The 13,471-nt window shown below is 43.1% G+C and overlaps 1 protein-coding gene across 1 annotated transcript in view; it reads right to left on the bottom strand.

The window, feature by feature from the left end:
- Positions 1-2,156: 2,156 nt before the first annotated feature.
- STK10 (serine/threonine kinase 10) overlaps positions 2,157-13,471 on the bottom strand; it is a 104,103-nt gene continuing 92,788 nt past the window's right edge. Inside the window, exons 12-19 of the mRNA XM_084838680.1 lie at positions 13,266-13,445; positions 10,398-10,490; positions 10,135-10,264; positions 9,193-9,317; positions 7,487-7,675; positions 6,653-6,778; positions 5,912-6,025; positions 2,157-5,534 (exon numbers count right to left, since the gene is read on the bottom strand). Coding sequence (XP_084694806.1) covers positions 5,394-5,534; positions 5,912-6,025; positions 6,653-6,778; positions 7,487-7,675; positions 9,193-9,317; positions 10,135-10,264; positions 10,398-10,490; positions 13,266-13,445 — 1,098 coding nt within the window. The 3' untranslated portion in view covers positions 2,157-5,393. The remainder of the gene's footprint in view (positions 5,535-5,911; positions 6,026-6,652; positions 6,779-7,486; positions 7,676-9,192; positions 9,318-10,134; positions 10,265-10,397; positions 10,491-13,265; positions 13,446-13,471) is intronic.

The following is a 13,471-nucleotide window of genomic DNA, read 5'->3' as shown; positions in this document are numbered from 1 at the left end:
AATCCATTCCTCTCCTTCTGTTATTATATTGTGGAGGAAAGTTTACTCCCCAGAGCAGGCTACTATACATTGCCAGAAATGGCAGCAATAGAGAAGAATGCATTCACAGCACTTATTTTTAGTTCTGCATCCCATTCCCAGTCTCCTCCACAAGCCTCAAAACTTTGTTTTAATTTTAATCAAAAAAATAACATGAAAACAGTGTTTGGCACAGGAACACCTGAATGAGAAGGTGTGCACAGATTGGCCACTCTCACACTAAATGAAAATCCACTGAATTCAGAGTTTATAATTCAGTTTGAGGGATTTGTAGGGGTGGAAGAGAAAAGTATTGCTAGGGAAATGCTATGGATTCACAATGCAATATTAAAGTAAAACTATACCTTTGCACTTCCCATTAAGGGCAATCAGGAGTTAAATTCTCTCAAAGAGTAGAATTCGCAATGGGTGAATTGATCCTGTTACATGTAGTTTTTAACTTGATTGTTCAGTTACAAATCCAACATTCTAAACTTGAACAAAAGTTTCCAGTGCTACAAGCTTTAGAAGTATCCTTTAATTTTTGCACATCCATGTCATCAAAGTGCATCTTGGGACTGTAGTGTGTAATTTCGTGTTCTTTTTCCACCATGTGGATCACAACATCATGAATCATGACACATCCTTCTCCAGTTGGCTGTTATCACATGTGATTTGTTTACAATAGTAGATTGTTAGACAAGTTCAGCAAATGACTGAACACACAGAGAAAAAATAAGGCTTTCTCCATATCCTTCCCAATGCCACCCAAACCAAGCCAAATCTTTTACTTATCGATGTCTGATAATACGCAGGAGAAACACTGGCTAAGAAATGAATGCCCAGCCATGAGCAAGAAGGAAATGTTCAACAAAGGATGGATACAAAGACTGTTTTTTCCAGTGCAATTGGTTGTTATAGTATGTTTCAGGCCCAGACTTTTAAACTGATTAGCTCCTTTGGCAAAAACAGTAATTAAAGAGCAAATGTAAAATCATCCCACACATGTGCATTTGCAAAATGGACATTTTAATTTCCTTAAGTAACTGAAGGGTTGCAGCAAGCAACATCTGAATATGTGCAAAGACAGCGATGTTTGGCTGCATAATCATGCCAAGCACACAAACTGCAAAAAAATATATAAATTAACAATCTAGAGCAACATTTAACAATATAAATTAACAATCTGTGGGTAGTATCCAATGGTGTCATTCCACAAACTCAAATGGCGCTAGCAGAGCTTCACTGAATCTGTCCATTGTACAAGCAGCTGCACAACGGGTTGCACAAGCATAATGCATACACTTGCGCAACTGCACTTGTGCAAATGTAACTTGAGTTACATTCTCCTCTTGCGCATAATTCAGAGCCTAGTTTCCGCTAGTGTAATATGATTTGCATTAGCAGAATGACACCGTTGGATATTGTCGTATAAATTAACAGCAGAAAATATATGATCTCAAGAGATGGAGAGAAGTGCTATCCAGATTTGATTTGCAGCCCCTGGCTTATCTCACATGGTGTCCCCAACCTGCAGAGGAAGAAGATTGGAGCTCCAAAACCAAGGGATAGTGTGAGTGCATGGAGACTAAGTTGTAAGCTAGCACAATGTGTGAGACTCTTGAAAGTGCTAACTTCTACACTACATAAGGATTAAGGAAAGGCACAGTAATTTACATGCTATTTTATGAATGTTGAAAATAATGCCAGCAACTCCAATGCATTGTGGGAATTGCTGGAAACCCTACTCAGGGAGGATAACTTACCTGCCGAAGATAATCTATCAACAGGAATTCTCACATGAAAACATTATTCATCCACTTAATGATAAATGGCTGGGTGACTTTAAAATAAAGAGGCCCTTTATCCCAGGACTTCAAATATGTAAGCTAGCATAGTTCTGTGACTGGATTATGGCCAAATCAAATGTATCGGGGGGGGGGGGGGAGTTCAGCGCCAACCACACTGTTGGTGCTAAATAACTGCTAATATAAAAAATGCTAATATCAAAACAATAGAATTGCGCTAAGAAATAGAATGGGAGTTGATGAGAAGTGCAGCTACCAAACCGTGTCATCCTTTAGCTATTTTTGGATGTCTATCAGCAGAGAATTAAAAATGGCTCCAACTGGTTGCAGTTAGTTTCAAGAATTAATAGTTTATTACCAACACATTTCAATACAGATGTTCTCAAATGAAACAATATATATTTTAAGAACAGTTTGGTTCAGAGCCCAAAAACTGTTGACTGGGATGCTTTAATTTCTAAGAAGCAGGATTCTAGTATCAAATTCCATTACAACGAAGCCATGTTTTCTGTACAAATACAAGTCAAGTCAGCACTGCTGACCTAAAGCCATATGCAATAGTTACACAGAGTTCTGGACACACATGCAGGGGGTCACTGTGGTAATGTTATTAGATTATTTACACCATAGTGGTTACCCAAAAAGAGAAAACCTTTTAGAAAAATAATGATTTTCAAAACCCTTATTTAATTCCCCCCCCACCACCACCACTTTATTTCAACAGTCAAAATTAAGTTCGTATTATTTCGGTTAGGGAACAGTTACTTGAAAGAGAGCAAGTGACACTTCCTTGCCTTAAAGGTGTGTGTATGTGCGGGGAAGGGATGGGGGGTGGGAGCTTCCTTGAAACACTGTATGAGGTAAATATTGCACCTTTGTGAAGTTACAGCACCTCTTGGTAGCAGCCAAGACCGGACTGGGAAAGAAAGATAGAAAGGCACAAAAACTTTCAACAGAAGTAGTTATCAATAATGGTTTGATTCCTTGGCCAAGGGATGGAACCATGCATGTGCACACAAACACACAGGCATGTGTGAGACATAGATATGAAGTGTCAACCAGTTGCAACATAAATGTAGAATAGAAACTGCCTGTTAAGATTTGGAGAAAGCTTGGCTTCTCCTTGAATTCTGAGAACACAACAATGTGCAGGCTTTTAAAATAGTACAATAAGGGATTAAAGGGCTTTTCTGGATGCACATTTTCTAGACTCCAAAATTTCTAAAATCCAGAGTCCCTTAAATAGGCATTTTGGTCAGACAGGATTCTGGTTCTGACACTTCTAATGCATTCTTGCTCTTTACTCAATACTGCAGTGAGGCTGTAGCCTGCCAGTAGCCATGTATTTGCTGGACCTCCATTTTCATTCCAGCAAGTTAACCGTGAGCACAGAAATCACGTCATCAGAAACATCACTTTGTAGGGTGATACATCAGAAAGGGAAAACAAAAGCACAGAGGGCAATAAGCAATTGCTGGAAAGGTCCTGAGTTGTACCAAAATGAAACATTGGACCATGTTACCACTGGAACGCATAGTGCCTTGAGATGGCATAATGAATAGTTTGGGACTTCATTCAAATATAAATACAAATTAAGCATTTAATGGCTGGCTGCTCAGATGGAAGGCTGTGTGAACTGTACTGTGCAAAGTAACAAAACAATTATATTTAATTGACAGGAGAATGCAAGCAGGCCAAGTGGACAAAGTCTTCTAACTTCTGAAATATATATTTTACTAAATCAAAACAGGGCAGAAAAATCACACCTCTTTGGTTAAAAACAGTCTTTGCCAGACTTAAGGACTGTGAAATGCTGAACAGCTTCAATATCTGAAATATGTAATATTCTATTCTACTATATATGGCTCCTTTTATGAGGCCCCTACTGGCTCACTGTAGAGCAATGGCAAAGACATACACAATGACTAAAAATATCACATTTGTGTTGAAATCATGTCTTCCAATCACAGCACACCCAATAAGTTTAGCGATAGACTAAGAACTCCCAAAGCAGGCAGTTGCTGTTATGTGAAAGTCACACACATGAGATGTCGCAGAACAAAGTGCCTTCCACCTTACTTATACCAGCCCCAAACTTGCCGCCTCAGACATTCGTGCTTTTCTTGCTATTTGATTTATTGGAAGAGAAATCATTAGCTCTTACCATAACCTCAGCACAGGATTCTCCCTAGACCAATAATACTGGAGCAAGAAATGGAGCTAGGAGAGAGAAAGCTCTGTTCACCACCACAGGATAAGGAACACACTGCATTAGAACTGAAAAGAAGGGCAATCAGCATCAAAGATTATTGTGAAGAGCAGAGAAAGACCATTCTGCCCCTTTCTAGATTGTAATGCCATAGGTAAGCTACTCTTACTTTGAGTAGACCCATTGAAATGAATGGAGTTGAAGTTAGTGATGACTCATTTAAGTCCTGGACACTTCAGTAGGTCTACTCTAAGTAGGGCTTACCTTGGATTTTACCCCATGTTCCCAACAGAACATCAGGAGAACTGATCTTGGAAATTCTGTGCAACAAGAATGGGAAGCCATCGCTTAGCTGGCTGCATCTTTACATTTCCCATCTCTTTAGGATCTGAAATGTGTGGATCTTTGCCAGGCTTATTCATTTAAAATCATTTTGTTTGGAGCAAGGGTGTTAATCTAAAACCTCCCTAAATTGGACAGCCATTTCCACAGCCCTGAAGTACATGCAGCCTTCACGGTGGTGGAAATCTCCTCCGGCCTGTCTACAAGAATCTGACAGGTTTATTTGTCAGACCTGGCCTTGGGGCTGCTTTCAGTTGAAACACTTCTCTTCTGTATTTCAGGCTTTGGTATCTCTATCCCACATTCGAAAAAGGACAGAAGTTGTGTCACAAGTCACCAGGAGAAGTGCTGCGTCACTTCAAAACAAGCTGAGGAGCAGATGCGTTCCGAAGGGGAGGCCCAGAAGGAGAAGGAGTCCTCTGTTTAATTGACAGAGATGGGGGCCACAATAAAGACAGGTAATTTTTTCATTGTCTTCTGTAAGGCTGTCACAACTGAACCTCTTGTGCTTGGAGCTGGCCAAGAGTCCAGCCATTAAGGCAAAGGTCATGATGTGAAGTGAAACCACTGACTCATTACACTGAGCCTAACAGGAGAGCTAGTTAGGAAAACTTAAACAGGCAAGTTTAACAGCAGCACTTAACAGCCACTGAATATCTCTTAGGTCCCTAACATTTTCCCCTTCAGTAGGCAGTAAAAGAGAAAACTACTGAGTGGCTGGGCAACGGGTTCAGCAAGAAGCATGAACTCTGCACACGGCCCCATTCAGTCTTCTACTTGAAGCTCATTCACAGCTCTCCTAGTGCAACTGGTCAACACCCACCAGGCCCTTCACATCACCTAAATGTGAAACTGTCTCATCACTAGAGGAGCAGACCTCAGGCCTCATTGGTAGCCTCACACATAACTGAAGAGGAAACACTGACCAGAGTTGGCAAAGAAAGAAAGGGAGCCCCTGGCAGTCCTTTGTCAACTTTCTCCCAGTATTACTAGCACCTTGTCTGCTAATGCAAGGGTTATGAAGCCTCTGCAGAGCTGAATGGGAGAAATTTGGCTGGCTTGTTTGGTGATGCTGGGGACTGGCTGTCAGCTTCCTCACTGAGTTTGAAGAACATCTCCTGCTCCCGCTTCTTCTGATTCAGCTCATCTTCCAATGCCTGAAGCACAAAGAGAGAAGAAGAGCTGCTCATTTAAAGATAATGCTTCAAGTTGTAATAACTTGGCTTCTCTCAGCTACCTGAATCTCTGCCAGTTTACATGCAGGAGTTGTTAAAAGGAAAATGAAACTGGAAAGGAGAAAACCAATCCAAATACCTTACTCAAACTCACTTGCAAACATTCAGGTACAGGTTTTCCCAATTCAACCCCTCTCCCCATTCCAAATTATAGATATAAGTCAGCAGCTTATAAAGAACATGAAGTGTAAATACTTAATTTGGCAAATTGATCTGAAATTCAGAAGTTCAGAATTAATTCTTGACATTTTGCCATATTTCAAATGTGTGTGAAGTTTTATTTCAGCTTTACTTGTCACCTTTTTTCGTGGCCTCAGCCTATCTCGCCAGTCCTTCAGGTTCAGATTGTGGTTTTCATCCAAGGCCTTCAGTTTCTGGGTCTCATGCTCAACCAAGAGATGACACTTCTCATTCTATATTGATTTAAAGCAGCATGAGAGAGAGAGAGAGAGAGAGAGAGAGAGAGAGAGAGAGAGAGAGAGATGAGAAGAGAAAGCTTTTGCAGGGCAAAAAGGTCGATACCAAACCTACCATCCCGGCTGGCTTGACTGTAAACCCAGCATGTCTTTCCAGGACCAGGAAGGAATAAGATGGAGACTCATCTTTCAAACACAACAAAGGCCCTTCTCATTCTATGCTCATTCCTGAGATTTTGTGTGTCTGCTTAAGTCAGAGTTAGCAAGTGTTGTGATCAGAATGCTGGACCAGGGAGATCAAGGTTCAAATCCTTGGTCAGCCATGAAGCTCATTGGGTGGCTTTTGGAAAGACACTTTCTTTCAGACTAACATATCCCACAGGTTATTGGGAGTTATCCCATTTAATCCTCACATGTACACCACCTTTTGCTCCCTGGAGGAAGGATGAGTTACAAATATCAACACATGCCAATGTTTTTTTAAAAGATTATTTTTCATTTTTGTTCTAGGCTTTACTGTAGTGTAACCCAACTTTTCAGACTGGACGAAAGACCTCTGCATATGTCAAGCTAGTAGCATGCCATACTCCTTCCTCAGATGAACATACACATCTATAAAGTTACCTGTAACTGCTGGAGCTCATTCGTGTTGCTCTCACACTGGGCACTCATGTCCTTCATCTGCATCTCATGTTTATGCTGCTGTTGCAGCCGCTCGGCTTTCTGCCTCTTATCTTCCTGCTGTGCAAACTGTGACGGAAGGGAGCACCCATCATTATCAGACTATGTTCATAGGTGTTTAAAAATGGCTTCCTACAGGATATGTGTATTGGGTGATTATTTATGGAATGTTTTAATATGATTAAATAAAGTTTTTTTAAATGGCTTCCTTCCATCTTTAGCCATAGCAGAACTCGGAACACCGCATAGCAACACATGGAGGGACACTGGTGTGGGAAATAATTTATTTTCATTGGTAACTGCCCTAAGTCAGCTTCTGCACTAGCAGCCCTCAAATCCACGTACTCCTTCGCTATTTGTTTGTATGAACACCACTGACCTATCAGCGTTGATTCCACTATACCTTGTATTAGTTGCACCACAGGTGATGGGGGACTGGAGCTATGACCTTCTCCACCCTTTCAGAAAAACATAAAAGCTGTTACAGAAAGGTTGCTTGAGCCTCCCACTGTTGGAAAACACCTGGTGGTACTAAATTGCACTTTATTTAGCACTGGCACTTAAACGTCAGTGATATGAGATGGAGCTAAATAAATATATTTCAACAGCCTGGGTCTAGTGGCTTCTGGCAGTGCAACCTATTGAGTAAGAGTACATTTTATAGTCTTCCTTTCCATCAACAGTCATATCTTACAGGGATCCTAGTCAATGCAATGCGAACTCCACAAGCAAATATCTTCAGCGAGGTTGCTACCTTGCCCGCTCAGCAAGCTTCACCTGTTTGATCTTCTCTCTCTGTTCTGAGGCACTTCCACTGGAGTTGATGTGGAGGCTCTTCTTATACATGGCCATGCGTGTCTTCCCTTCGCTCCTCTGGATTTTGGGGAGACGAGCTTTCTCTTGCTGCTGCCGAATTTTCAGCTGCTCTATCATTCGCTGGTTATACCGTTGCATTTGCTCACGCTCCTGGAATGGCAATGGCCACAGGGAAAAAAGATTTGTCAATAAAAAGAGATGATATGTTACACTAGGAAGATGATTCTGGTCATTTGCCCAGGATATTGTTCAACAGGTCACAAAGGTAGGGATGGAGAAACAGGTACAGAAGAACAGAAAAATGTAGAGATAGCTAGAGTAGGTTTGTTCGAAGGCTAGCGTAGGTTTGTTTGAAGGCAACAACTCCAACGCAACCAGTTACATGAAGGCTCCTCATATAGTCACAGAGAGCAATGACAACCAAGAGCCAATTTAAGCACAGTGGCCACCAAATAACAGTTCCACGAGGTGGTAGCTCTGCACGGAGGTCACCATCTTTAAGCTACTTATTGCCACAGATATTGACTCAACCATGTAATGGGGCCCACACCTATGTCAGTGGCCGTTAGGAATGTGCATTGATGGCTTCAAAACTGTGCACACAGTCATGATGTTATTTCCTTCCTGGAAGCCTGAGGCCAGAGTTCTATGGGTCTCCAAGACCGTCCTTTAGCAAACTTGTTCACTGTTACCTTCCTAGAGTTTTGAGTTATTAAACAAAGAGGTCTTACACAAAATGTAGCTTCCCTACAATAATACTACGTTGGTTATTTTCTGGAAGGGACTGACTGTGCCCATTGCCTTAAAGTACACATTACGCCTCCTATTAATGCAAAGTATACACACAGTACAGAGAAGGGGCCCTGAATGACAGCAGCAAAGCAACCCGATAATCCTTCATGATATCCAAGGTACAGATATGAATGAGATCAAGTATTACAATCAGATTTTCCTTGCCTTGTGGCTTACCTGCTGCAAATCCATCCTTTCGTCTTTTAACAAATTCCATTTTGCCTCTAAGCATCTGTTTAAAATGCCACTGATGAAACCATTTTTTTCGAGTTCCTCACTTTAACAAATGTTAGTTTTGCTTTGTTGATTCTCAAATAATGGAGTGGCTCCCTTCCGAAAGCCTATTTTGTTACAAGAACAAGGCCTGCTTCTCCTCTTTCTGCCCTCATATTAAGTTTGTAGAGAAGTACTTCAAAGATGATAATGGATGCTGCCCCTTTGTTGCCTATTTGTTTCCAAGCACTGCTTCAGCCTAGAGCAGCCTTCCCCAGCCTGGTGCCCTCCAGAAGTTTTGGACTACAGTTCACAGCATTCCTGATAATTTGTCAGGATAGCTAGAAGTGATGGGAATTGAAGTCCAAAACAACTGGAGTGCAACAGCTTAGCCTAGAGCAGTAATCTCTTCTCCCCAAATTCATAGTAAGTCAATTACTATGTCTGACTGCACAATATTTACCACAGTATTCTGTCACTTGGGCTCTTAGGAACTACTCGTTAGAGTTTCAAGTCTTCACCACGTCTCATAACCACATCAAATTAACATACATGCATGCCAGCAGACCACTTCATGTAGATCTGCTAAAGACAGTTCTTTTGCAGCAATTCTGCTCATCACTAGGAAGCAATAAGAGATAGAAAAACTTAAGATCTGCTACCTTCTCATGTTTCCGGAGCAGCTCATGTCTCTGGAGAAAATACTGATCTTTTAACTGCTGTTTAATAAGCTGGTGTTTCTCCTGTAGGTGGTGCTCTTCTAGCTCCCAGATAGCAGCTTCCCGGTCTGTGGAAGGCAAGACATAAACGATATATGGTTACACATTTCTCTAGAAAGGTGGCCGGGGTGGGGGAGAATAGGCAAAATGTTCCAATCTCAATATGCCAGGAGAAGAAAGACAAAGAGGCACAGAATAAATAATGCTTGCCCTAAGGCTCAACTTCTTCCCCATCTCCCTTCTCTTTATATCTTTTGTAGTCATGGCACTACTGGTTTGTACCTAAGAAGTGAAATAATGAGAAGGGCAGGGTTTTGGGGGGGCTGGGGCAGGTGCTGCAGGAGGCAAGAAAGAAGGATAGGTAAGGGGAGGAAAGTAGATTGAAGAATCCTTATAGTTGTAGCAGAGGTGGGGAACCTTTGGCCTGCCAGATGTTATTGGACTCCAACTAAGATCAGCGCCAGCCAGCATAGCCAGCAGTCAGGGTGGTTGCAGTTGTAGCCCAGCCACGGCTGGAGCACCACCGCTTCCCCACCCCTGAGTTACAGAAGAGCTCTGTACTTCTTTGGTTTCAAGGCTGTATTGTGGGTTGCAAGCTGCTGGAAAACTGTAACTCGGGACTGCTTGGCCACTTTCCCTAAAATCACTTTCAAGATTAAAACATTGATAAGTAATATTACTACTACTGAACACTTGAACAAGACATGGCATGCTTTTCATCACCGCTAGGCACTTCGTAATCTATTCACTTATAAGTATGCCAGCGCTCTCTTGGAGGGAAATGCTAGTTTCAAAGGAAAGCAGGTTCTTCCATGTTTGCTTTCTCTCGATCCACTTACTTCTAGTGCACTGTAAACAAACAAACAAAACCCCCAATCCTCTCACCTCTCATAAGTTGCTGTTTTTTGTTGAGGCACTCTCGTTCCTTGTCACAGATCTCCTTCCGATTTTGGGCTGTAATATTCTTTATGGCCTGTTCCATATCCTCAGTCTGTTTGGCTAAAAACTCATGCTCCTGGAAGGAGACAGTAGCAAAGTGAATGCTCTTCTCAGTATATCATGGCCTGTGCCTCCTTTTGAGGAGAAGGGAATCAGAACAGTCACATGAGTCTTTGCCATACCATAGACTAATTATCACTAGAGCTCACCATGACTTGCTTCCTTTGTGCAAACTCTTCCATCTTCATCTTCATGGTCCCCTTGCGCTGTTGTCGTGGGAGCTTTTCAGTGTCAGTCTTGAGCTTAAAAAGAATAACAGACAAAAGATCTTACTTTTTAGAAATTCAGTATGGTCCAATTTCTTGAAATGGCTGGGCAGAAGAGACCTCTCAAGTTGACTGCATCACCTAGTACTTTGAAGTACTAGGACTAAGACTTAGAATACATTCACCATAAAACTGGAGAATTCAGTCACTTCCTTCATTCTTTTCTGTCTTGCCCTCAACTGTCTTTCTGTCATGGATGCTTGTTCTTTTATTTCTTGTTTGCAGTTTGGTTTTTTACTGTTATTATCTTGAACACCCTTCTCTTACCATGTGATCCTATACATGTTCACTCCAGGCTGGTCTCTAAGTATTTTAGCACCCTAGGCAAGGTGACATTTTGGTGCCCCGGTGGACATGCTGCCACCCTCTCTCTTCTCTCCCCACACGCTCCCTGATCATGCCCCTCTCTTCTCTCCTGCCACTTCTCTGGCCACCACTGCCACCCTCCTCATCCTCACTCCAACCTCCTCTTCTTCTCCAGCCTCTGCCATCTGCCTCCTCCTCCTCTTTATTCTCCCCACCATTTGCCTCTCCTTCTGTCCCAACCATCTAGGGTTCCTTCCTTAAAGTGAGGCAATCCGGCTGAGGTGGCCCTGGGGATTGTCTGTGCCTTGGCAGCATATGTAGTTTTCATAGCCATCTCACCCAGAAACCCTCACTTTAAGGAAGGACCCCTCAAATTAGAACATTTGGGCCTGGTCAGCTTTCCAAAGAGCCTACCCAACTGATCTCACTCTGGGGAGCGAGCGAGAGATGGGGGGCGGGGGGGAGAGATGTAGGCTCTCTGGGCAGCATGGATGGGTGGGTGACTAGCATGGGGGAGGGTTGTTTTGGTACCCCCAGAATTTGGTGCCAAAGGCAGCCACCCTGTTTGCCCCCCTGCCCCGCCCAGCAAGAAATGACCCTGGTTCATTCAGAAATATGCCCCATTAAATTCTGTGGGGATTACTCCCAGATTAAGTGGGTATCAGATTTCAGCCTTAATTTTCCTGTTTTTCTTACTTGTATTCCCTCTTTTCTATTCCTTACTCATACTTACTACTCTCTCCAGTCCTTCTGCATTATGCCCCCTTCCTCTTCCACATAGTCCTTCCCCTCAAATTTAACAACTGAATATTTGTGTCCAGAACAGACAGTGACAGCAGAAGGATAATTCTTAAATTGGACGACTGTTTCATACATTTCCAAGAAGTAGGTAATGTGTCAACAAATTATCTCTGACTGCTTCTCAGTAACAAGTGAAATGATCTTAAGACTTGGAATAGCAGAAGTTGTGCACTGGCCTGCCATCTTATGTTAATATTTATCTTGCATGTGTGCTGAGTGTTAAAATAATTGCATTTAGGTCACTATGGGTCAAAAACAACTCAAACCTTCCACGATCTGAAGTACAGTGGCTGGAAGACAGGAGAGGGTTTCAGTTGTGAGAGATCCTCCCCAGAGGGCCCCAGCTGGCTACTTTGGTTCTTGCCTTTCAGCAACAAAGACATGGCTTTACAAGCAGGGGCTTGGACTGGGGTAGCTGGCCAATCCCCCCCCCCCCACACACACACTTCTTGTTGTTCGATGTGTGACTGTATTTTGAACAATTCTGTTATAATGATTTGTATTCTGGACAATGTTTGCTGTCTTGCGGAACTTTTGACAAAGAGGCAAGATAGAAATGTTTTAGTGAAAAGGAAATCATAAGACTCGAGGACACTGCTGGAATACTAGAGGCCTGAAGCTACCATTGCATCAAATTGCAATTGCCCTCTTAATAATCCTTAAGCATTTGTACAGAGCTTTCAAGCATTCAGAATGGTTCTTTTGCCTTACAACAAGCCTGTCAGGTTAAGTTGGTATTATTATCTCTCATATTGGGGAAGGGAGGACCGAGACCATGAGTGGCTTGCCTATGGCCATCTAGTGAGTCCATAACGGAGCCGAGATTCAAACCAGGGACCTCCTGATTCACAGTGTAGTCTCTTAGCCACTACCAGGCTCAGCACAAGGTCCCTTGTCACCTGAGGCGAGACAGAAGGTACGGTGGCAGTGCCACCACTGCTGCTGCTCCCATCCCCCATCCCATGCCCCCTTGCCTTTGCTGCCACTGCCACATCAGCTCTATGGATTGCTGTGCAGCCGGAGAAGTGGTTGTGGGGCTCTTGCAGAAGTTCACGTGGGGCTCTCACAGGAGCTCCATGGCTGCTTAGACCGGCCATGCATGAAAAGGGAAGGAGAGGGCGGCAGCTACTCCGGAGAGCCCCACCAGCTGCTGTCACGCTGCAGCAAATGCCATGGTGGGAGAGCAGCTGGTGGGGCTCTCCAGAGCAGGAGAATGGCACAGGTCACTGCTCCACTGCCTGATGCAGGCACCTCACCCTGCTTCGTGGGTGAGCTGCCTCTGGCTACTACACTGAACAAGCGTGTCAAACTTTTTCTTCTGGTCTTCTCTTCCCTTGATTTCGGTGCCCCATGCTTACTCTTTTTGGCGTTTCCTAACATGTCACTTCTCAGTGTCCTTTCCTCCTTAAGCCCTCTTTCCTCTTCACCACAGGCCTTTGTTTTACTGTTCACTGTCTGCTCCGCTTCCTTTCTTCAGCAACCCGAGATCTGAACTCTCTTTCCTTAACCTCCTCTCTCCTGAATGGCTTATGACATAACACTATCTCAGCCAGCAGAAGGATTGAGGGGTTTCAAATAAGTCAGAGCCCTAAATTAATCCCAGAATGTCATTGTGCAAGAATTTGGCCCACCACCAGCCTTTACCTCCTTCTTCATTTGCTTCAACTGCTCTTGAAACTTTACAAGATCTCGTTCTTGCTCAGCACGGATACGCTTTGTCTCTTCACGCCGGCGCAGTGAATGATCTTGCTCCATCTTTTCAATTTGCTGCTTCTGCTGACGTTCTAGATTTTCTAGTTCTGTGTCATAGAATTTCTTCTTTGCCTATATGAGACCAAACCAGACTTATC

This window comes from Heloderma suspectum, chromosome 2, assembly GCF_057233095.1.
Source record: "Heloderma suspectum isolate Gila_16-S chromosome 2, 16-S_ref, whole genome shotgun sequence".
NCBI lineage: Eukaryota > Metazoa > Chordata > Lepidosauria > Squamata > Helodermatidae > Heloderma > Heloderma suspectum.
Note: the sequence above shows the minus strand (reverse complement) of the source record. Positions and strands in the feature narration are given on the sequence as shown.